Source organism: Diabrotica virgifera, chromosome 7 (genome assembly GCF_917563875.1).
Source record: "Diabrotica virgifera virgifera chromosome 7, PGI_DIABVI_V3a".
Lineage (NCBI taxonomy): Eukaryota > Metazoa > Arthropoda > Insecta > Coleoptera > Chrysomelidae > Diabrotica > Diabrotica virgifera.
This window is the reverse complement of record NC_065449.1, coordinates 225,681,823-225,706,855: the sequence shown is the minus strand read 5'-3', so window position 1 is coordinate 225,706,855 and position 25,033 is coordinate 225,681,823. Positions and strand designations below refer to the sequence as shown.

Below are 25,033 nucleotides of genomic sequence, written 5' to 3'. Positions count from 1 at the left end.
TAAATAAAATATGGCTCCTGGGCGCCCACCCCAGCGCCCAGTGGATGAACCGGCACTATTTTCAACGGTAAGATTCAGCGGGTACAACAAAAGTTAACTAATAATAATACTCTCTTTATTGTATGATTTTTAATAATTATTAGCACATTCCAAAAATTAAAAATTTTAATAAGTCCAATTTAAATCAAATTCTCTTTCTTTGTGGTCTTTACAATCCTTGCTGAATTTTATTTCCATTGATGTTTCGTCAACGTAGAGACAGTTTGCCTTACCACACTGTTCGTTATAAATTACGATTTTACCCAATCCTGCGTAGTAAAAATGTTGACATTTTTCTGTTGATTCTGGTTTTTCAACTAATACTACTTCAGTTTCATCATCACATGATTTTGTCTTGGTGTCCCAAATTAATCTAAAAAAGTGTATAAATGTATAATCTATCGACAACCATATTATACATTTTTAAAATATAAATAAAGATATGTACAGGGTGTCCAGAAACTTTCCCGACAAACGAAGACCGGAGATTATTCAGATAATTTTAAGACAATTTAACCAAATTCACCTAGTCAGAAAATGCTTCCTGAGGGAGCTAGAGCTCTTTGAAGATAGCGTCTTGGAATTAGTTTTTCTTAAATATCTTTAGAAGACTGTTAGATAGAAAAACGAAAACTGGTACGCTTATTTATATTCCAGAGATAAACCGAATCCATCAATTACAAATTTCTTGTACCGGTCATAGGCGCCCGTTTTGGGTAGGGCAACTGATATATTATCGCATAACTTTTTTATCTTCACTTTTTTATCTAACACTGGATTATTAGATTGTGAGGTTTTCGAGTACTAAAAGGTACTCCAGCTTCAAAGCGGTAGGATGCACCGTTTTCTAGAAAAAAACGATTTTAAAATTTTTCGTTTATTGAATTTGAATTTTTTTTTTAAATGAATTTTTTTTATATAAGAGGGTGTATTTTACCGACTTAAAGCAATAGTAACTTTTAACCCCCGTTAGTCGCTATCGGTGTCACACACCGACGACAGAATTATTTATTCGGGATATACAAAATAACTGGTTTTTTCTATCGCCACTTTCTGTACCTCTTCCTATCAACTAACCTCGTGTTAGTATACATTCTTACACACTTGGGCACAGTTGTACGAGTTTTATAGCTATTTTCGGTGCAAGACTCCGTAGCGACTAATTGTGTGGTTATTACTTTATTGGCATAACTTGCAGTTCAGGTAAAGATTTAGCATCTTATTATTGCATTTTATCGGTAAGTTTTGGTCAAATCTTATTTATAGATGTCCTTTGAAGCCGAACAAAAAAGTTTGTTGGAATTATGGGAAATGGTTCCTAGCGAATATTTTTATATCACAAATAACAATATGTATATTGTTATACTAGGGTTTTTCATTTTATATTTTTTGTTTTTCAATAAAACATTTTCAAAAATATTTTTCAGTCATTCCTATACACAATATAAAATATTTGTATGAATTTTATAGCAATAACTATTTTTTTAAAATTGTCGGTCTCTGACACCGTAGCCACTCTTGATGCTCCGTTTATCCTAGCGACTAACGGAGGGTTAATATTATAATTTATAATACCTCATAATTTAATCATTAAGTGTCAAAAATGCTTAAAAATTAAAGACAAAAAGTCATGCAATTAAATAACCGTTGACATACCCAAAACTGACGCACATGACCGGTACTAGAATTTTGCAACTAAGGAAATCGATTTGTCTCTGAAAGATAAATAAACGTACCAGTTTTCGTTTTTCTAAATAGATTTTTTTGAAAGGACCCCGCACAAACCTTATGGAAAATAGGTCTCAGCGGATTTAGTTCATACTTTGGGAAAATACTATTTGAAGCATCCTGATAAAAGGTTCTCATGGGCACAAGTCAATCGTATGAAGGATTTTCAAGATATAGAGGCCCAAACTCGGAAAATTATAAGATTTACCGTGTATTCCAATTCCGTGAGTTACTGGTTATTTGGAAACCTGTAGAAGTTTGGATCAAAGAAAAATACTAGTATTCTAGGATTTTTTTCCTGACTATCCAATGGCGACCTTTACTTTGACCTTGACCTTCAACGGACGTCATCTTCTAGAGTTTCGAGGGTTTTCGGCATTCAATTGATATAAACAGATTACTCGTGGGTTTTTGGGATCGCTAAACACGAATATGCCATCAGAATTGCCCTCCGGATGACGTGGTGGCCAGGGCCTCTGCAAGGGACGTTATCTTCTAGAGTTTCGATGGTCTTCGGCATTTAATTGATGCAAATGAATTACTGCAGGGTTTTTCGAGGCCGCTATACACGAATATGCCAGCAGAACCGACTCCCGGAGCACCTGATTTCCAAGGTCAATGAAAGGGTCTCCTGGAGTTTCGAGGGTCTTTGGTACTACATTAATGCAAACGGATTAGTTGTAGGTTTTTGGGGTTGCTGAACACGAATACGTGATCAGCACAGACACAGGAGCACCTGGTGCCTAAGACAGGTTATCTTCAGACACAGGAGTTTCGGAGGAATCAAATGGATTACTCTTGGGTTTTTGGGGTTGCTGAACATGCATACACTATCACATCCGTGCCGTAGGCACAATGTGATCACGTATTCGTGTTCAGCAACCCCAAAAACCTATAATTAATCCGTTTGCATCAATGTATTACCAAAGACCCTTGAAACTCCAGGAGCCCCTTTCATTGACCTTGGAAACCAGGTGCTCCAGGAGGCGGTTCTAGAGGCATATTCGTGTTTAGCGACCTCAAAAACCCTCCAGTAATTCATTTGCATCAATTAAATGTCGAAAACCATCGAAACTCTAGAAGATGACGTCTCTTGCAGTGGCCCTGGCCACCACGTCATGCGGAGGGCAATTCTGATGGCATATTCGTGTTTTTCTATCCCAAAAACCCATGAGTAATCTGTTTATATCAATTTAATGCCTAAAACCCTCGAAACTCTAGAAGATGACGTCCGTTGAAGGTCAAGGTCAAAGTAAAGGTCGCCATTGGATAGCCAGGAAAAAATCCTAGACTACTAGTACTTTTCCTTGATCCAAACTTCTACATGTTGCCAAATAACCAGTAACTCACGGGATTGGAATACCCCGTAAATCTTATAATTTTCCGAGTTTAGACCTCTATATCTTGAAAATCCTTCATACGATGGAGTTGTGCCCATGAGAACTTTTTATCAGGATGCTTCAAAGAGTATTTTCCCAAAGTATGAACGAAATCCACTGGGACCTATTTTCCATAAGGTTTGTGTGGGGTCTTTTTTTTTCAAATTCAACAAACAAAAAATTTTCAAATCAATTTTTATATAAAACAGTGTATCCTACCGACTTAAAGCAAGAGTATCTTTTAGTACTAGAATGCCTTACTATTTAATAATCCAGTATAAAAAATGCTTAGAAGTTAAAGATAAAAAAAATTATACGATAAAATAACCGTTGCCCTACCCAGAACGGGCGCCTATAACCGGTACTAGAAATTCGTAATTGATGTAATTGATTTATCTCTGGAAGGTAAATAAGTGTACCAGTTTTCGTTTTTCTAAATAGACGCGTTCTGGAGATATTTAAGAAAAACTAATTCCAAGACGCCATCTTCAAAGAGCTCTATCTCCCTTACGGCCGGTTTCACAAAGTAAAGTTAACTTGTGGTTAAGAGATAACCTCAAAATTACCCCAAATATGCGTTTCAGTTTCATAATTGTTACCCTTCTGGGTATTCAGATAAGGGTTCCACTCCAACCTCTGGTTAAAAATTCTGTGAGTTAACCATACTTCGCCGTTGACCTGAAACTAAAACGCATATTTTGACGTAACTTCTGGTTATCTCTTAACCACAAGTTAACTTTACTTTGTGAAACCGGCCGTTAGGAAGCATTTTCGTACTAGATGAATTGGGTTAAATTGTCTTAAAATTATCTGAAGAATCTCCAGTCTTCGTTTGTCTGGAGATTTTCTGGACACCCTGTATAAATACAATACAATAAGCAAACCGGACGGACCAACGGACAACAACCAAAGCTACGGAATAAGGACTTAATGATGGATTTACGATTGGGAACCTGGAATGTCCAAACCATGCTGCAGGCAGGCAAAATGCAAAGTATTGCACAGGAACTACGGAAGTACGAAGTAGGCATACCTAGCAGCTCTCCAAGAAATCAGATTTAAAGGGCATGGTTAAATAAATAAAAAGGAAGTAGTATGAACTACTGCGGAGCAGAAACACTTTAAAGTGGGTTTTATGGTAAACCATAAATTCGGCAGGTCGGTATTGGGTTTCACTCTAGTAAATGAAAGCATATAATGTGATTATAGAATAGCATAAGCAGCAAATTTGACCATAGAATAAGCAGCAAATGAACTAGTAACCGATCAATTCTATGACGAACAACAAGTAGAATGTGAAAACGTACAAAAGGTGCAGTTATAATCCTGGGTGATACGAACGCCAAGCTGGGGAAAGAGCCAATATATGCAGAATCCTTTGGTAAGCCTAGTTTACATGAAATATTACCAGCAACAACGGTATAAGAGTGACACATTTGGCAATTCGAAAAAATGTCTCGAATAAAAGTTACTTATTTTTACGTAAGGAATCCAAATCTGCAATAAAAAGTGGGGACTCTTACTTAAGATTGTAAAGTAACCACCCACCCACCTCCGTGGGGGTCGTGTTTGGTGCCATTCGATTGATTTTTCAAAAATATTAAATACGTGTACTTTTCAGTTTTTCGATCTGACGTTCATTTCGCGAAATATTTGTTTTTTTTTGTGAAACTTTGTGACTCGCCCATTTCCTCCTGACGATTTGAGCCCGCTCAAAACGTCAGATTTTTGTAATATACACTGTTTTGCCTGTACTTAACTTACCTTATCTTAATCTGAAGATTTTGAGTTTTTATAAAGATAGATTTTTTTCGGACCCCCCTTAATGTACTCCCCTGTATTAAGAGCCAATAGATGGTAGAGGTACATTTACAGGGTACAAGGTTCTGTTCAGAATATATTATTTTTAATTTTTCGGGGGTGGGAATTTTTGATTACATTTTAACCATGTAAATCGATGTAAAAACTAATTCTAAGAAAAAAATGTTTTTTACATTTTCTTCGTAAAACTAATATTTTTCGAGTTATTCGTGTTTGAAAGTAACAGTTTTTCGTCGAAAAAATCGGGTTTTTTGAGAATATCTCGAAAAATATGCATTTAATCAAAAAAACTTTGAATATTAAAATTGTATCTTTTAGCAACATAAACCAAAGTCTATTCCAATAATATCTTTAAGACCAATACAAACCGAGATACGGCATGTTAAAAGTTAGCTTTTTTCGTCAAATGCATAATTTGCATTATTAAAAGCCAAATAATGGGAAAAATTTGCATTTTTCGAGTACTTTTCGAAAACTTACAATATCTTTTTTCAAGTATACAATTAGACCTTTCAAAAAAAATAATAAAAAGTTTCTAGCATGAAATTTAAGCGACTTATAATAAAAAAAATGTCGATACCTGCTTTTCTCTACGAAAAAATCAGTGAAACCAACCCCCTAACTACCTTCCTTATTCAAAATTGGTCTTCACCTTTCTGTAGTTCCTTCTATATTTATATTATCAATACACTCAAGGAGTGTATTCCTATCACTATTTGAAATGCCTAATTTTGGAAAAATATTATAAGTATGTCACTGCGTACTGATTTTCAGCCTTAGTAAATGGATTTAATTACCTTCGTAGGAAAGCAACTTTGATACCCTCTCAGTAATGAGACCCATCAAAAATGATTTTGTATAATTTTTAAAGAGCTATAAGACTGTGTAAATTAAATTCCGTAAGATGCCTTAGTTTTTAATTGGGGCGGGTTTAAAGGGCTCGAATAAGGGGGTGTTTGCTGGTAAATAGAGGTTTTAAACAGCTATATCTGGCTAACTATTCACTGTAATGAAAATATGCACCTCGAAAATATGCATTTAATCGAAAAACCTGTAGATAAAAAAATTGTATCTTTTAGTAACACAAATTAAATCTTTTTCTATAATACCTTTAGTACTAATATAAACCGAGATACGGTAAGACAAAGTTAGCTTTTCTTGTCAAATGCATAATTTGAAATGTTCAAAGCCAAATAACGGGAAACTTTGCATTTTTCGAGGAAAACTTAAATTATCTTTTTTCAATTATACAATTAAACCTTTCAAAGAATAATAATAAAGAATTTCTAACATAAAAATAGAGCGACTTATGATCAAAAAAACGTCGGTACCTGCTTTTCTCTACGAAAAAAATCAGTGAAAATAACCCCCTAACTACCCTCCTAATTAAAACTTGGTCTTCACCTTTTTGTAATTATTTGTATATTTGTATTGTCAATACACCCAAGAAGACTGACCTATTTAAAAGGCCTAATTTCGGATAAATTGGAGTTTAAAGCAAAAAAAGATTTTTTGCAATTTCGTATTTTTTACCTTTTACTTCAAAATATCTCCGAAAATACTGAAGATAAGAAAAAAATAATAAACTACTAAATTGTATCTTCTTTAATAACTAAAATTATATTTTACACAGTTTTTCATTACAGTGAAAAGTTAGCGAGATATAGCTGTTTAAAACCTCTATTTACGAGCAAACACTCCCTTATTCGAGCCCTTTAAACCCACGCCAATTAAAAACTAAGGGATCTAACGGAATTTAATTTACACAGTCTTATAGATCTTCACAAATCCTACCAGATCATGTTTGAAAAAGCTTTTCATCGCCAAAAATGAAATAGATATGTTTATAAATCGATTTTTTTTCGAAATATTCGAATAGTCCGCTTATGGAGCATTTATTAATGCATGTATAATACCAGAGAACTGGTTCGTATACTGGAAGATGACTTAAAAACTATTTGTATTTGTACTTCTACCTATTTGTAAATTCGTATTTTTGTGTAAATCAATGTTTTTGTAATTTTTTAATTCTACTTTTTCTCTGTATAGATCTATTAAATTATCTACTTATAAAAATTATAATGTTTTTAAGGGTGGTTTTTAAGGGTTGAAATATTATATCCTAAAGCAGGGGTCACCAATTAGTTTCCCTGAGGGTCCGTTTCGAAAACCTATGACACTTCCGGGGTCCGGATTTATGCTGCCTGTGTCTGACTGTTCTGATTCGGTTTCTTTGTGGATTCTTGTTAAAAAATATCCCCTATAAACAAATCAGAACGGTGCCGGGCGAAATTTTTGGGCAGAAATTATTTAATATTTTTTTTAACAAATTCAAAACATCACCTTTTTTTGCCCGCGGAAATATGTTTTTAGCATTTTTGGGTCATCTTAAATAAAAAAGATCTCTCATTTTATTAAAACTTAAGAGTTTTCAAGCATCGCAGATGCATATTTTCGCATTTTTCAGATTTTAAATCGCTTATAACTCGAAAACTATCAACTTTTCGGAAATATGACAAGAAACCTTTTTTTTTTTATTGAGAAATTCGCATCAACCCGAAGGTTATTAGCGAGGAGCAGATTTACAATATTAAATATTATATATTTACAAAATTAATAGCTTTTAAATAGTTTAACATATTTGTGAACGAACAATTTGCACCAAGTGCTTTCTCTAAGTTTGTTGGAATACCGTAAATTCTTCTTGCTGTGGAGAAAACTGGACAGTCTACAATTATATGTTTTACCGAGAGTTTAACGTTACACTGATCACATTTCGGTTCAGGTTCTTTTGTTATTAAGAACTTGTGTGTGGCACTGGTATGACCTAACCTAAGGCGGGTTATTGTCACTTGATCCCTTCTTTTGGTGGGGAAACATGTCCATGGTTTAATGTTCGGTTTAATATTCCAAAGATTGGACACTGAAAATTGCCACCGGTTTTGCCACTCACTTAGGATACGCGATTTGATAACACTCGAAACATCACTAGTTGTCACATATTGCACGATAGTAGAGTCAGCTGAGTTGACGGCTTCACGCGCACACTTATCTGCTTCTTCATTGCCTCTTATACCAATATGTGACGGGATCCAGATGAAGATTACCTCCTTATTACGATTTTGTATCTCGATCAGATTTTGTTTTATTTTTCCCAGAATGTAATTCTCTGGGTATATTTTTCCTATGGATTGTAGTGAGCTTAGTGAATCAGTCAAAATGATGTATTTCTGATTTGGTGAGGATATAATATATGTCAGTGCCCCGTATATGGCATATAATTCTGCATTAAAAGTACTGCAGTGTATTGGCAACTTATATTTTTGGCACATATTCGAGGATATAACTGCTGCTCCCACGCCATCTGTTGATCTTGAAGCATCTGTATATATTTGAGAGAAGTTTGTATACTTTGATAATAAGTTTTGCAGATTTTGATGTATTATACTATGGTTAGTAGTATGTTTGTCCAATGAAGTTAAAGTGGTAATTATTTTTGGTACTCCCAAATTCCATGGCGTAGCAGGTTCAAAACTAACAGGATAGCAAGGAGGTAAGGTGGTGTTAAGAGATGAGAGATCCATTTTGATTCGGTGGTAGAAAGGTTTGTGTAGGCGTGGTTTATTGGAGAAAAATGTTGATAATCGGTTAAGGTGATCATATTTGAAGGTGTGGTTATTAGGATTTGCATTTGATTTAATTGCATAGGTTAACTTTAAGTACATTCTTCTGTAATACAGTGATGGTTCAGCTGCTTCAGAATACAGGCTTTCTATTGGTGTGGTTCTGAAAGCTCCCAAGACAATGCGGAGTGCAGTATTGTGGATTGAATCTAAAATTTTAAGAGAAGACTCAGTAGCCGATGAATATGCTATCGCGCCATAGTCTAATTTAGATCTGATTAGAGTTCTGTAGAGAGAGAGCATAGTTTGTCTATCTGCTCCCCAGTCTTTTTTTGACAATGATTTAATGATATTAAGTCTTCCTTGGCATTCGATTGCCAGTTTCTTAATATGTTCTTTCCAATTTAGATGTTGGTCGAATGTCATTCCTAAAAATTTTACAGTATTTTTCCGAACTAACGAATTGTTATATAGTGAGAGTGAAGGGTGATTAGGGCAGCTTTTCTTTGAGAATAATATAAATTGTGTTTTTTCTGTAGAAAATTGAAACCCACAACTTTGCGACCATTTCTCTAGTTGATGTAAGAACGTTTGTAGCATATTCGTGATGTTTTCCATATTTTGACTTCTCGCATAGATAACAAGGTCGTCTGCGTATAAGAGACCTTTCAGTGGTAAGTTCATATTGGTTAGGACATCATTTATTGCTACTAAAAAAAGTGTAGGGCTTAACACTGATCCTTGTGAAATACCATTCTCTAGTTTTGTTTTTGGTGATAGCATACCATTAGTTTTAAGTTGGAATGATCTATTGGTAAGGAAATTGTTAATGAACGCTAGGCAGTGTCCCCTGATATTTAAATTATGTAGTTTCTTGACTATTAGGTGTTTCCAAGTGACATCATAGGCTCCCCTGGTGTCAAAAAATATAGCGACGCATTTTTGATTGACAGCAAAAGCTTCAAGTATGTCATTTTCTAATGCTAAAATATTGTCTATTGTTGATCGATTTCTACGAAAACCACTTTGATTTGGAATGATTAGGTTTCGATTCTCAAGAGTCCATAAAAGCCTTTTATTTACAATTTTTTCAATTAATTTACCCATAGCACATGTCAAAGATATTGGTCTATATGAATTTGGATTACTTTTTGGATTGTTTGGTTTTAAAATTGGTATAATAATAGATTCTGACCATTTTGGTGGAAATTTATGTTGAGTCCAGATTAAATTAAATAACCTTAGTAAGTACTGGTGAGCGTTTGAAGGTAAATTTTTTATAAATTTTACCGGAATATCATCAGGTCCCGCTGCCGAATCTTTAAATGAGATAAGGGCTTCGTTGTATTCTTCCATTAAAAAAGGAGAGTTTATAGGACTTTTATCTATCTCATCGAAGTTAATTAGATTACGTTCTTCATGTTGCTTAAGTGTAATAAAGCTCTGGTTATACTGGGTATTACTAGATCTGTGTTTATAAGTGTTAGCCATTTCTTCTGCGATTTCGTTGTCGGAGGTAATAACCTTATCTTGAATATTTAGTGAGTTGATTTTTAAATTTAAACTTTTTCCCGATATTCGTTTTATCTTCTTCCATATGTCACTCATAGGAGTAGAGCTGTTTATTTTAGAAACATAATCAATCCAGGATTGACGTTTAGCTGTCTTTATTGTCAATCTAGTTATGGCTCGAGTTCTCTTATATTCTAGTTGGTTTTCAAGTGATTTATTTCTTTTATATTTATTAAAGGCAGTTTTACTTTCTCTAATGACCTTTTTACAAGACTCGTTCCACCATGGAACTGGTGTTGAATGTTTCGTTGGAGCTGTTTTACCGATTGAGTTTTCAGCTGCCTTAATAATTATTTGGGTCAAATTGTCTAGACATTCTTCGACATTAATTATTGTTGTCGAGCACTTGTTTATATATGATTCTATCTGTTGGGCGAAATGCTTCCAATCGGCTTTATCTATTTTCCATTTGGGAGAGAAATGGGTTGTGCGTTTATGTTGATTGTTTTCTATAATTAATGGATAATGGTCACTGTTGTATGTATACTGCATTGGATACCAAGACAAATGTGGGTAAAGATCACTGTCACATATTGTTAGATCAAGTGGTGTAGCTTCTCCAGTTCTTATATTAAATCTAGTCGGGCTTCCGTCATTTAAGAGAGACAAATTAAGATGATCTATAATTTCTTCAATGGCGGTACCCCGTTGATCTTTATATGTTGATCCCCAGATGTGATTATATGCGTTTAGGTCACCCAAAATGATTCGAGGAGTAGGAATTTGTTTAAAAAGATCCTCTAGTTCGTTTCTGGAAATTACTGCTCCAGGAGGTAGATATATGTTGCAAATGTTTATATTTGTTTTCCCAATAACGGTGACAGCAATGGCCTCTAAGTTAGTATTTAGAGGTATTCTTATCGAGTCATATGAGTTATTAATTAAAATTGATACACCGCCACTAGCAATGTTTTGGTTAAGTCTTATTTGATTATGACAAACATAGTTTCTTAAGGTTATATTTTGATTTGGTTTAAAATTGGTCTCTTGTAAACATACAAAATCTGGATTTTATTCTGAAAGAATGATCTGTAGCATAGGTAAATTATTGAAATAGCCATTTATATTCCACTGTATTAATTTATTAAACTCCATTTTAATTTATTAAATTTATTTATTGATTTGTTTGTGAGGAGTCACTTTCTGTATCGGATACTAGGTCCTGTGGGATTTGCATCTGTAAGTGTTTTAGAAGAATTTTCCTTAATTTGGTATTTCGGGTCTTTGTAGATCTGTCTTGAGTATAGGGATATATTTTGTTTAACATATCGATGAGAGCTGTAAAGTTATCTGTATAATTTTCAACGGTAATAAGTAGATCGGGTGAACTCTTTATGTTTTCGAATAGGTCTGTTATCTGAACATAGCTTAGAACAAATGGTGGCGACTGCTGGTTTATGAATGCTTCTAGAGATTTTCCTTTATTTTGTTTTTTCTTTTTCTTGGGATTAAGTGCTATTTCTGCTGGATTGGTAAACATCGGTTTATCAGTGGTATCATAAGGGGGCGGGGGAGGACTTAAGGTATCGTCAATCGTTCTTTTTGAACTATTTTGTGAAGACTCAATATTCATATGTAAGGTAGTTAATTCGCTCTTAGTTTCTTTGGGGTTCAGTTGATTGTTTGTAGTTGGGGTAGCTGATTGAATTGAAACAGATGCTGGTGTGATGGTTGATATTTCTGGAGGATTTAATATTGGGTTTTTTTCTACTGTGGTTGGAGCAATAGGATTTGGTTTTGGATTGATAGGTTCTGGTATGCTGGTTGATATTTCTGGAGGAGTGAATGTTGGGATGTTTTCTACTGAGGTCGAAGCGATAGGATTTGAGTTTGGATTGATAGGGTTTTTGCAGTTAGTTGCCGTATGACCATTTTGTTTACAGTTGTAACATGTCAAGTTGCCACTCGATAAGAATATTCTGTATGAAGTATTATCGTAGTTTATTAAAAACGATTCTGGAATTGTGAGGTCTGTTGGGCTGATAAAGATTTGCCTTCTGAAGCTCATTATATGACTAAATTCAGGTAACGGTGCACCAATTTTTAAAAAGGACATTGTAGATTGAACAACAAGTCCCATGGATTCGAGTTCTTTAATTAATACATCATGAGGAATTGATGGACAAACATTAGAGAGAATAATTCTTTCGGAAGGAGTTATATACCTTAGAGCTTGTATAATCTGATTGTTAACTACAATGTTGCCGTTATTTTCAGTCATGAATTTTTCTACGATATTTTCAGATGATAAATACAAACATATTCTATTGTTTGATAATCTAGAGCAGAATAGTATATTTTTTGGATGGATGATTTTTCCCAGCGGGAGGAGGTAATCTTGTATTTTCGCATCTTCAATGGAATTAAAAATGATTGCCTGGCGCTTAGAGGGATGTTTTTGTTGAATAAGGGCGGTAGAGTAACTTCTTGGTGTAGAATTATCCATTTGAGAATTTCCTGGTAAATTTATTTCACCGCTTTGTGACATCTTGATCGATTTTTAAACATTTCTAAGTACGGACCTGTCCCCGGCTGGGAGAAAAGCCGAGTAGACACACAGGTCGATGGTAATTAAATGTTTTTGTTTAACGTCAAGCAGATTTCGATATAAAAATTTACAATAATGTTAAATGCTAATTAGATGTTTTCTGTGGAGATTACAGTAAAACTGTACTTACAAATTTGGAAAGTTGAGATTCAATTGATCACTAATAACTTCACCAAGTTTGGTTAAATTTTGAAAACTTATTCTCACTTAATTTGAACTATTTTGTAGAGCCAAAATAAACACACCGTTCCGACATACAGTCAGGATCGGCCTCCACAAGAAACCTTTATTGTTTATAATTACCCAAGAAACCTAAACATACATTTTTCGAGGCAAAAAAGTAATTTTGAATTAGCTTAAAATATTGTTTCACCCGGCACCCTTTTGATTTGTTTAAAGGGGACATTTTTGAACAGGAATCCGCAAAGAAATCGAGTCAGAAACATTTTTCATACGAAAGTGGCCTCATACATGGACTAATATGGAAAGGAAAACTAATAATGTCTGATTGTTTTTTGGTTACTGTATACTTTTCTGTAAGTTTTCCTGGTACAATAAATAAAATATAAATTCATTGTGTATTGGTTTGATGTTATCAGTATATTTTGAAAACAGCAGTATAGGGCTTTTCATTCACAGTCATTTGTTTCGAGCTTCTGTCATGTGTCACATAATATTAATATATCTACGTCATACGTTATTGGTAATAACAATGATAGAAACCAAAGACGTATGGCGTAGATATATTAATATTATGGGACACATGACAGAAGCTCGAAACAAATGACAATCGATGAAAAGCCCTATTGTAAACTGTTACTGAGAATATTTTAAAAATTAGGAATTTATATTTTGAATGCTAATGAAGTTTTTAGAAATCTTCAATTTTGTGGAAAGGAAACTGAGGAATTTAAAATAAATAATCATAGTACAAAATGCTAATTAACATATTATCTTTTTTACATTTGTTTCAATGCAAGGTGTTTGTTGCAAACTTAGTAAGTCTGAAAATTATTTTAATTAAATGCACATCTGAAAAGTACTCCTACTTAACATATAGTAGAGAGGAAATGAATATGAAAAAATGCACATGACAATTTTATATTACAGCTTACTTAATTTCAAAATTATTGATTAATAAGTATAACAATAAGGGGGAAAACTCTTTACAAAATTAAATTATCAGAGAGAAAAATGACATTTTTGTATGTACAACCTGTCTGAAATTTGGAGTGAGTTTAGTGCAACTGAGTCTCATTAGGGAGTTGAGATATTCATCTGTTAAGTGAGATTTCTACCGATTTTTAATAAAGTTCATTCTTGATAAAGCGGCTTCGCACACATAAGTTGAGCCAAACATAGTACACACTGTCATGGCCAAACATTTTCAAAATTGCCAAACACTAGGTATATTCTGAATTTATTGACGGTCCGCACAAAACTAGCTCACGGTCCGGATGCGGACCGCGGTCCGCTAATTGGTGCCCCTGTCCTAAAGCATAAAACAATCATTATTTTTAGCCAATCAAAACCAAATTTTACCCATATTAAAGTTTAAAATGTTTTTATATAATTTTTGACAATAAGGGGTAGTGTACACCCCTAAAAATAATCGACGTCCTTTAGCATGTTATAGAATATGAAGTACAGGGTGAGATGATCCTAATCCCAAATTTTTATATAAATCGATGCAAGCCGAAATTATTCTTTTAGGATAAGTAATTTTTTATATATAGCTCCAACAAGGGTGGTTTTAAGGGTTGAAATATTATAATAGTGTATCTTAAAGCATAAAACAATCATTATGTAACTAATAAGAACCAAATGTTGACAATATTAAAGTTTAAAATGTTATTTTATAATTTTAAAAATTGGGGGTAGTTTTAAAAAACCAAAAGCGTGCAACGGCTCAATATAGAAAATGAACTAGAAGTTGAAATGAGCCTAATCCCAAATTTTTGTACAAGTCGATGCTGGACGAGAAAATTGCGAGGTTTGGCAATTTTTTTAGTTTAATTTCCTCGACTAAAACAGCGTTTGCAAAAAATATAAAGTTATTTTACTTTTGAGTCGATTTTGTTGCTCTCAAATTATATAGAAAATCTTTCTTGTTGGAAGAAACCTCTTCTAGCCGCAAGAAGTGACAGTACTTTTCAGTCGATAGATAAATCTGTGTTGTGGTTTTCCTACTGATTAGGCTTTTGTTGCTTCTATAATAATAGTTCCCTGCTTTCGAAAGGAACATAAGTGACTTTGTAAGAATTACACGAGATAGAGTAATTCGTTAATAATCTGGTACACATTAGGTTAAACACAACTAATGCTTTTATACAGTACGTAAATCGTTCAGCTGGACATAGGGAATATATATTGAGAGAAATGTGGCAACTGCGCTAACCTATGTTAGTTTTAGCTTCTGTTGGAGTACAAGTGTGTGGTGCAATAGAGCTGTTAGATCGAATAGAATGAGTGAGTTTTGAAGCCAGGCTATCTATGAATAAATCAAAAACAATTTATGATTAATAAGTTAATAATTTTACTTTAACTTTTAAAATATCTTTTATGTTATGTAAAAACTAATTTCAAAACTAAAAAGTTTTCCCGTTACCTTAGGCCAAAAATATTTAGCCTATACATTGTCATATTTTGACGTTTATTTGTGTCATTGAATTTCACTCATTTTCCCTAAGTGAAATTTTTCTATCTTGTAGGTGGATGCCAATAAACTAAGGAAGAAGAAGAAATGAGTTGTCAATTTTGAGGTTAATGTCTCCTAATTGTCATTGTCGTCGAGAGAGCTCAGTTGCCACAATTATCTCGATGTAATATAACGTATGTGTTTATGTATCTAAATATATACAATGTATGTTCCCTATGTCCAGCTGAACGATTTACTTACTGTACAATAATTGTATTACTTACTTTGGGTTATCTTTCGGTTGGATTATATATACTTCTCGTCCCTCATCAGTTTCACTTACTTTGACCAAAATCCATTTCGTATTACCTACATCTTCCTTTGCAGACAAGACTTGATTAGGTTGAAGGTCACTAACACCCACTCTCTTTTCTGTGTCCCTAATTTGAAATTGCACTTCAAATTCTTGATGTTCAGCATAGCTGGGATCTGGAAATAGATTGACCGTCCTAATATATTATGCTTTCTGTGGTTTTCCTGGTTTGCCTCAGCGTTGAATAATTTTGGTTTTTAGAAAAACCATTATTTTGACGGCATTTCGGTAAGATCACACTTGCCATTGTCAAGTCTGGTAGTTCTGCTTCTTGCTGTTGCTTGAAGTAGACTGCAGCAGAGAGAAGCGGAACTACCTGACTTGACAATGGCAAGTGTGATTTTGCCGGAACGTCGTCAAAATAATGGTTTTTCTAAAAACCAAAATTATTCAACGCTGAGGCAAACCCCAAATATATATATTGTTGTGATCTTACTTTTGAAATCTAATGATGTTCTCAGATGTAATTTATCTTAATTAATTAATCAATAATTATCTCATTAATCAAACAGATCAAATACCAATATAGTGTCAATCTCAGGGCTAAATTATAATATCAATTACTTACTTTCGTGGCTTCAAAGTATTTCTCAGTGGATTCCTAATCGGGATAGATAAAAGAGAGTAAAATAATACACACATACGGATTTCAATTAGGAATTATAAAAATCGTTTATTGTATCTAAATGGCAATAACTGCTTAATATTTCTTATATCTTATCTTCCTATCTTTATTTAATACAACAGTTACAAAAATGGGAATCTTATTTCTTTTTGTCTCCAAATTTATTTTATTTATTTATGAACTATTATGATTTATCAGTAACAAATTGATTGAGGTTTGACGAAATTTTTATAGTGATTGTGTAGCTCAATTTTCAATGTGTTATTTAATACACAAACCATACATTCATGTCATTACAAAATAGACTGACCTTTACTGATGATTACAAAAGATGGAAAACATAATACATTGTGAAATAAAAAGAGATGAAGCTAGTAGAGGTGGAAATTATCGATACAAACATATAAATTAACATTACATTACCTAGCTTCCCACCTTTAGACTTTAGGCGTCTGTGACAGGAGAATTTTATAAAATTCTCCTGTCACAGTGACAGTTGTCATACTACTCCGATACGTCTAAAGGTGGGAAAATATGTAATGTACTGTTAATGTAGAGCAGCGACCCGTGCCTTAAACTCTCTTCTCTGGCAAAAAACATTTCTACAAGAAACCAAAAAACACATTTACGGAAGTATAGTCCAAAGTATTACACTTTACGGTTCGGAAGTATGGGACGTCACCAAAGCTAATAGAAACAAACTTATGACGACAGAAATGGATTATCTGAGACGAAGCTGCGGTAGATCCAAACTGGAGAGAGTTAGAAACTAACAAATAAGAAACGAAATGAAAATGAAACAAACTATCAATGATGACATAGAAAGAAAATAATTAATCTGGTTCGGACATGTTAAAAGAATGCCAGAGTACAGATGGCCTAGAAGAATACTGGAATGGATCCCTACTGAAAGAAGAAAGAGAGGACGACCACGGAGAATTTGGCGCAACGATATTGATGAAGCAATGACGGCTAGAGACTTAGAAGAGGCAACTGCATATGACATAAAAAGATGGAAATTGGGGGCGGAGACGCGGCGACAGCCGTAATCAATCCGTTATATAGATATATAATATATAATGTTAATTTATAGGTTTATTTTTTTGCATTCAAAGAGGTGTCAGACAAGGTTGTGTGTTATCCCCAACTTTGTTTAACGTATACTCAGAAATAATTTTTAATGAAGCCTTGGAAGGACAATGTGGAGTTCGAATCGGGGGAGAAACTATTAACAACATCAGATATGCAGACGACACCGCGATCATGGCTGAAAATATCGAAGATCTTCAATTCCTTATAGATCGAGTCACTAGAGAATGCTCCAATAACGGACTTAACATAAATGCAACAAAGACAAAGTTACTTGTGGTTAGTAAACAAGACGTCGGCCCTATGCAACTAATTGTCAATGATGAATCAATAACAAAAGTTAACCATTTTAAATACCTAGGATGTTGGATAAACGAGACACTAAATCCGGATGAAGAAATTAAAACTCGTATAGAAATTGCAAGAGGAGCATTTATGAAACTTAGATCTATTCTGAGCAACTCTCAGCTGAACTTACAACTAAGAATCAAGTTCCTAAAATGTTATGTGTATCCTGTATTACTATATGGATGTGAAACCTGGATCATGAAGGTTAACATGATGAACAAATTAGAAGCCTTTGAGATGTGGTCGTATCGTAGAATGCTCAGAATATCTTGGGTTCAACGCATTTCAAACAGAGAAGTCTTAAACAGAGTAGGTCAAGGCGAAGGCGACTTAATGAAGATGATAAAAAAGAGAAAACTTGAATATCTGGGGCATATAATGAGAGGTAGCAGATACAGGATGCTGCAGTTAATACTCAATGGAAAGATCGGCGGAAAAAGGGGAATTGGTCGAAAGAAATATTCATGGCTCCGAAACCTTCGTCAATGGACTGGCTTATCAGCAGATCAATTGTTACATGCCGCACAAGATCGAGAACGATATCGGCAAATTGTTATGGAAGCTACCCACGCCTAAAAATTTGGGCACGGTACTTAAAGAAGAAGAAGATACGTTTATATCGATAATTTCCACCCCTACTAGGTTCATCTCTTTTTACTTCACAATGTACTATGTTTTTCATCTTTTGCGTTATTTTGCCGGTTATTAACGCGCTCATCGATGAGCGGTTTTCGCGGGAGCTATCAGATGGGAATTTTCTACCTACATTATTACACTGAGAATATTTTTAGGTAGATTTTTTCTGTTTATTTACAACGAATTTCCTAGTTTTAACATAAATTAAAATTAAAACCATAATAAACTTTTAGTTCTGCATCTAATGTCAAATTATCACGAGAGTAATAAAAATCGGCAATTTTATGCGCTCGAATGTACTTGTGTAAAATTATTTTATAAATAAAACTGTATTTATAAATAATTTTAACTAATATTTTATTGATATCTTCATATGAATATTTGCTAAACTGTGCTGTTCACTGTGACAAGTTGAAATATGTTTGTCACATTAATAGTCCAGGAACCGAAGCTTTTCACCTCGAAATTTTTATAGAATGGATCGATTTGCTTGAAAATTTGAGAATAAGTAGTGGATAGTCCAAGGATTAAAATATATATGATGCCGAAAGGCTCTTTTACCATGGGGGTGGTTGCCACCCCATCACGAGGGTTGAAATTTTTGATTATATTTTGACCGCAAAAGTTTATACACACATTCATTTTAAGAAAAAAAATTATCTATACATTTTTTTTGATAAAATTATTGGTTTTCGATTTATTCGCTATCGAAAGTGTTAGTTTTATATCGAAAAAATCAATGTTTTTCGATATTATACTCATTTACGATTCACTCAATTTTTGCCGTAGAAAAAATTTTTTCAAACCAAGTTCTTGGGAATGAAATAACCTACAATTTCATATTTAAACATTTTTTCGTATCTCTGATGCTAATCTTTCTATTCTGAAGACAATGGCATTTTTTACTAAACTACAAAAATTCGTTGTTCGTTGTTAACTCCAGTTTTTTAAAACTAATTATTGTAAGCCAGCCAAACTTCTGAAATCTATTAATAATGCATAAATACAGAAGAATAAATAAAAAATAAGGCCAATGACTAAAAACACCGCTAACTTAAATTATTATGCTTTCAATTGGATTTTTCCTTTTTTTTTCAAAAAAATATATTGATTTTTAACCGTAACTTTTTTATTTTTTATTCTAGAAAGTTTGTTAAACAAAAATTTTGTAAGTTTTTATAAGATATATCACGCTATTAATACTAAATCCTTTTAAAATCCTCAGTCGCAAAAAGAAGTGACTTTGAAAGGGTTAGTAAAGGTGGTTTTTGCATGTTATTACAAGTTTTAATTGTCAATAGCTCACTCAATTCTTGCCGTAAAAAAATGTTTTTCAAACCATGTTCTTGGGAATTAAATAACCTACAATTTTTTATTTCAATATTTTTTTTCCTATCTCTGATGCTAATCTTTCTATTATGAAAAAAAGCAGTGTTGCCAATGACATTTCTCTAGATTATCCGATGATCGCTCGAAAAAGATCCGATTTGTCACGCAAAAAGATACGCTCATAGGCGTAACCGGGGAGGTTGGGGGTTATAACCCCCCCATTTGGATGTACTTTGAGCTCTCTACGCTTAACACAATTACTATTCCATACCTCCCAGAGACCATCCAGTACTTGTAAGCCCTCACCCCCTTAGGATCATCCTGGTTACAACGTTGGATACGCTACGTTAAAAATTATTCTGTAATTAAAATCAATCTTGACAATGTTATTCTTTCACCTGACTACTTATTATTTTCTGTTTTACCGTTTATTTTAAAAATTTTCGTGTATGAATTGAAATCTCGAATCCTACCTTATTAATTCATGTAATTACCTGCTCTTATTATATTGTACGTATTTTGTATTATTGGAAGTGTTAAATTATCTAAATATTTCATTATTTGGATCTTTTTATTTATTTTTAAGTAAACAAACCACTTTTAAATATTATTCTATTAAAACGTAATAACTATCTAAAACTAGGTTCTAATAGAAAAATAAATAATAAATAAATCAATACAAAAAAACTACAACTACATTAAGAGCGTAGGAGCAAAATTTCTGGTCAATGGTTTTTCGAGTCCTGAGAAAACTAATAAGTATTTTTGAAAAATTTAAACGCAGAATGACAGATTACATTATTACCGAGGGACGAAAGTCTCTGAAGACTTCTATAATTTTTATTGTAATAAGTTACAGCGGTGAAAAAAAAAGATAAAATTGAGTGTGATTTTTAATTTCAAATATCTCATTCAAAAAAACCATTTTGTTTTTTCTAAGGGACTTTTGGCCCTAAAAATGTAATATTTCATTCTGCGTTTAAATTTTTTAAAAATATTTGTTAGTTTTCTCAGTATTCGAAAAAAATAAATGCGTTTAAAAATTATTGGTCCGAAATTTTGCTCTTACGCTCTTTTAGCAGCAACTAAAGATTTATTACAACTAAAACAGTAGAAACATAACTGACAGTCTTAAAACATTAAAAACCTTAACATGTAGGTATGTAATGCAAAACACACAAAAAAACATAATATAATAAAGTACAAAATTCTTATTTTTTATTTTGCCATACGGAGGTGTAAATTTTACACAGCAGTATTACCGACACCATCTTTTGTCGCCAATAAAGCCCTAATAATTGTAAATGTATTTAAGAGGTTTCTTTTATCTGATTTTATATTGAATACATTACTGAAAACATTTTCTACACTAGCCAGTGGCGTAACCAGGAGGGTTTTGGGGGTTGTAACCCCCCATTGGGATGTACTTTGAGCTCTATACGCATAACACTATTACTATTCCATATCCCCTAGAGACCGTCCAGTATGTAGTTTTAACCACCCCTTAGGATTTTCCTGGTTACACTGTTGACATTAGCGTTTGAAAATGGTAGAAAGAACAGCAATGAAAATACTTTTTTTTTTAAATTGGGTACAAATATATTATATTAAATTTATTTTTTACTGTTTATCCATTATAAAAAAATATTTTCACAAACCAAAACATATTTCAACAGACGTTTACTTAAGCAATGCACTATATAAAATAAAAATAAAACTAAATCGTGCAGTAGCTATCATCAGTTTAAAGACTAAAAACCCATAAATAAAATCGGACGGCAGAATCCCTGTTTTTAAAAATTGAATTGGATCAGTATGCCTTAAGTGGAAACATTTGTGCATTCAAATTCTAAACAACACAATTCGCACAAGTCCCTTTTGTCCCTTCTTATCTATCCCTACTTAGATAATTTCCATGAAAAGTATCGGACGTCGCTAACATTCATCCAATAATATAGGCTATTTATAGAAGTTTGGGTGGAACCAAAGAAAATTAATGTGTTGTTGGGAATATATGAATGAGAAGCGGATTTTTTGTAAGTTTATTTTTGTTATTAGTCTGTTGTAGTAGATTGGTCGATACACTGAAAAATATACGCAAATATCCGATTTATTTAAATATACGAAGAAGATACGACAACTCTCAAAAAGATACGCAAATCGGATAATTATCCGCCGATTGGCAACACTGAAAAAAGGGCATTTTTTTACCAAACTAAAAAAATTCCTTATTCGCTTTTAACTCCATTTTTTTTAAATTAATCATTATAAGCCAGTCACACCTCTAGAACCTATTAATAATGCAAAAATAAAGAAGACCAAATAAGGTGAGTAGAGGGAAGTTTCCGATCACTTTTTCGCCTAAAAAAATAGGGACTGAGATTCTTTTTATTATAAGTTACTTAATTTTTGAGCTAGAGACTACTTTTTTAATTCAGTAGATAGATATTTTAAATACTTTAAATTGGTTTGAACAAGTTATCCTCGAAAAATTCCTAGTTTTCCCGTCTTTTGACTTTGAAACTACAATATTTAGCATTTGACGAAGAAGAGCTAGCATATAATAAAGTATAGCTCGATTACTATTGGCCTTCAAGAAAATAAAAAAAACGGTTTTGTTTATTCTTTCAAAATCTACATTTTTGTTAAGTAAAGTTCTTTTGATAAAACGAAAACTTTTTGAGTTATTAGCAGAAAATTGATAAAAAATATTGATTTTTTCGATATAAAACTAAGACTTTCGATAGCGAATATTTCGAAAATTATTAATTTTATCAAAAAAATATATAGAACGTTTTTTGCTTAGAATGAATGTTTTTACCAACTTTTGCGGTCAATATAAAATAAAATTAGTAGATGTTATCGTCAGCACTAATATAAATATTATTATATACACTTTAAAGTCTATTTTTTATTTCTCACAAGTACACTTTTTATCTTTAACGATTATCGATAACGATAGGTCTTTTAAAAACCGGTGTTTTTATTGTGATAGGTTTCGATTCCGAATTTACCTTATCGCCAAACACACCGACCCCACAACCTCTTACATCTACACCTAAAGGTAGAAAGGCTTAGGACTAAGTAAGTAAGTAAGTAAAATACAAATTTTCCACCCTCGTCATGGGGTGGCAACTACCCCCATGGTAAAATCTCCTTTCGGCCTCATACAGATTTGGATCCTTGGACTATTCACTACTTATTCTCAAATTTTCAAGAAGATCCATTCTGTAAAAATTGCGAGGTTTTTTCCTATTTTAAGCTTCATTACTTGGACTATAATTTGGATAAACGTTACTGAATGTTTTTATACAAATACCTGACTTTTATAATTTTATACATGAAGTATTAACAAATCATCTATCGAATATCACACGATAGTAAGAATAAATAAGCAAATAATGCTCCAATTTTGTTTTTAGGTTTACATATTTCCATTCGGCAATTCTCGAGCCCTCCGGGCTCTGGTGCCTATTGCCATGCAACAAGATTACGAAAAATTGCCGCATTATTGTCAATTTATTGTGATATGAATGTTGATAATTACTACTAGATTCTAAATTATTATCCTTACCTACAAGACTTGCCAATGCAATGACACAGATGGTGTACATTGTGAAAACCATTTTGAAAATAGTACTTTTACGAAGTGGAGCTTATATTTATACTAGTTCCTATTTTTTTTAGTTAAGTATTTATAAAAACAGAAGTTTATAAAAAACACCTAATAAAGCAAACATTGTTTAACAAAGAGTTAATGAGTTATTTGTGCCACTAACAGGCAAATTAAAAAGGGATACTTTTTAATAATTAGATAATTTAAAATGTAACTTGTTTTTAGTCTTTAGTTTATTTGAGTTTATTTTGTTTTTATTTGAGTTAATGAGTTTTTTATACCAATAACAGGCAAACTAAAAAGGGATAGTTTTTAATGATTAGATAATTAAAATATGTAATTGGTCTTAATACTTTCCAGAACGTATTTGTATTCTATTAGGACTAGTAACAATTTCATTGTTGTTTTAAATACTCCCCCATCATCATTAGTCTTAACGGATTAGGCTCTTTGGTCTGCTTCGTTTTTTACTTCATCTCTTCCTAGGCCTTCCAATATTTCTTTCACCCTTCTGTTTAGAGAAACTCTCAAATGTAAAATCTCCAGGGGCGGAAAGCTGCGTGGGGACAAATCTTATGCTGCGTCACAAAAAAAAATAATAAAAACTGCGACTTTGGCCCTTATAACTACCCTCTTCCCAAACTCTGGTTTCCGCCCCTGGAGATTCTGCTTAGTTAGGTTATCATCTACTTACTCCCAAATTTTGGTTCACTATTTCGATCACGAACGTCACAAAAAATCCCTTATAATTTTCATATTCTCCCCTGCCCCCACCTCTTTGTCGGCCACGCAGCGTTCCGCCCCTGAAGATTTTACTTAGTTACGTCATGAACTACTTATTCCCAAATTTTGGTGCACTGTGTCCATCATGAGCGTCACAAAAAAATAAAAACCGCGACTTTGACTACTTATAACTACCCTCGTACCCCACTTTGGTTTTCGCCTGTTTAGGAAAGTCATGTACACAACTAATTCAACATATCCCCGTATAGTTTTCCCATATTACTTACCACGAGCAAAATCCGCTTCTATCTCTCCGACTAATATCGGTTTTGATTATTTGCATTGCTAATTTTTTTTTAATTTTTAAACAAAGCTATAAACACATAGTGCTTAAGTAATGTTTTCAATGCATTTCTCATTTAAAATCGAACGAGTAGGTACAAGTGCAAGCGCCAGCAAACAGGCAATTTCTATGTCGCATGATTAAACGCATGCATTGGGCACGCGTCAAAACGCTCAAACACTATTTGTTTATAGCTTTGTTTAACAATAAAAAAATTAATTTTTAGCAATGCAAATAATCACAACCGATATAATTTGACTTGAGATTCAAACGCGATTTGATTTTTAATCAAAAGTCATTCGGATTCAAAAATTGTAATTTTTCGATTTTTTGTTCGCCATCGTTATTATTTATTTGTATTTCTTAGACTGTTTGTACTTTTTTGCATTATCATATTTTACAAAATAGTTTGCCAAATCTACTTGACAATGTAGCCGCCCGAGGTATGTACTTTATGCACGATGGGGCATTACCACATTTCCCAGTTGCTGTTCGTCAACATCTTCATGTAACTTATGGAAATAGGTGGATAGGACGCGGAGGGCCTCATGCATGACCACCTTGATCACCTGATTTTAACCCAGTCAACTATTCCCTATGGGG

General features: G+C 33.1%; 2 protein-coding genes across 3 annotated transcripts in view; one reads left to right on the top strand and one right to left on the bottom strand.

Annotated features, from left to right (window-relative positions):
- The window catches only part of LOC114348778 (uncharacterized), an 882,222-nt gene that overhangs the window by 352,229 nt on the left and 504,960 nt on the right, over positions 1-25,033 (top strand). The gene's annotated exons all lie outside the window — the stretch shown is intronic.
- On the bottom strand, positions 99-23,465 carry LOC114348756 (uncharacterized). The gene is made up of 3 exons (XM_028299254.2): positions 23,323-23,465; positions 15,633-15,837; positions 99-412 (listed from the first exon to the last, which is right to left on the bottom strand). The coding sequence occupies exons 1-3, from the start codon at positions 23,372-23,374 to the stop codon at positions 166-168; spliced, it is 504 nt and encodes a 167-aa protein (XP_028155055.2). The 5' UTR covers positions 23,375-23,465; the 3' UTR covers positions 99-165.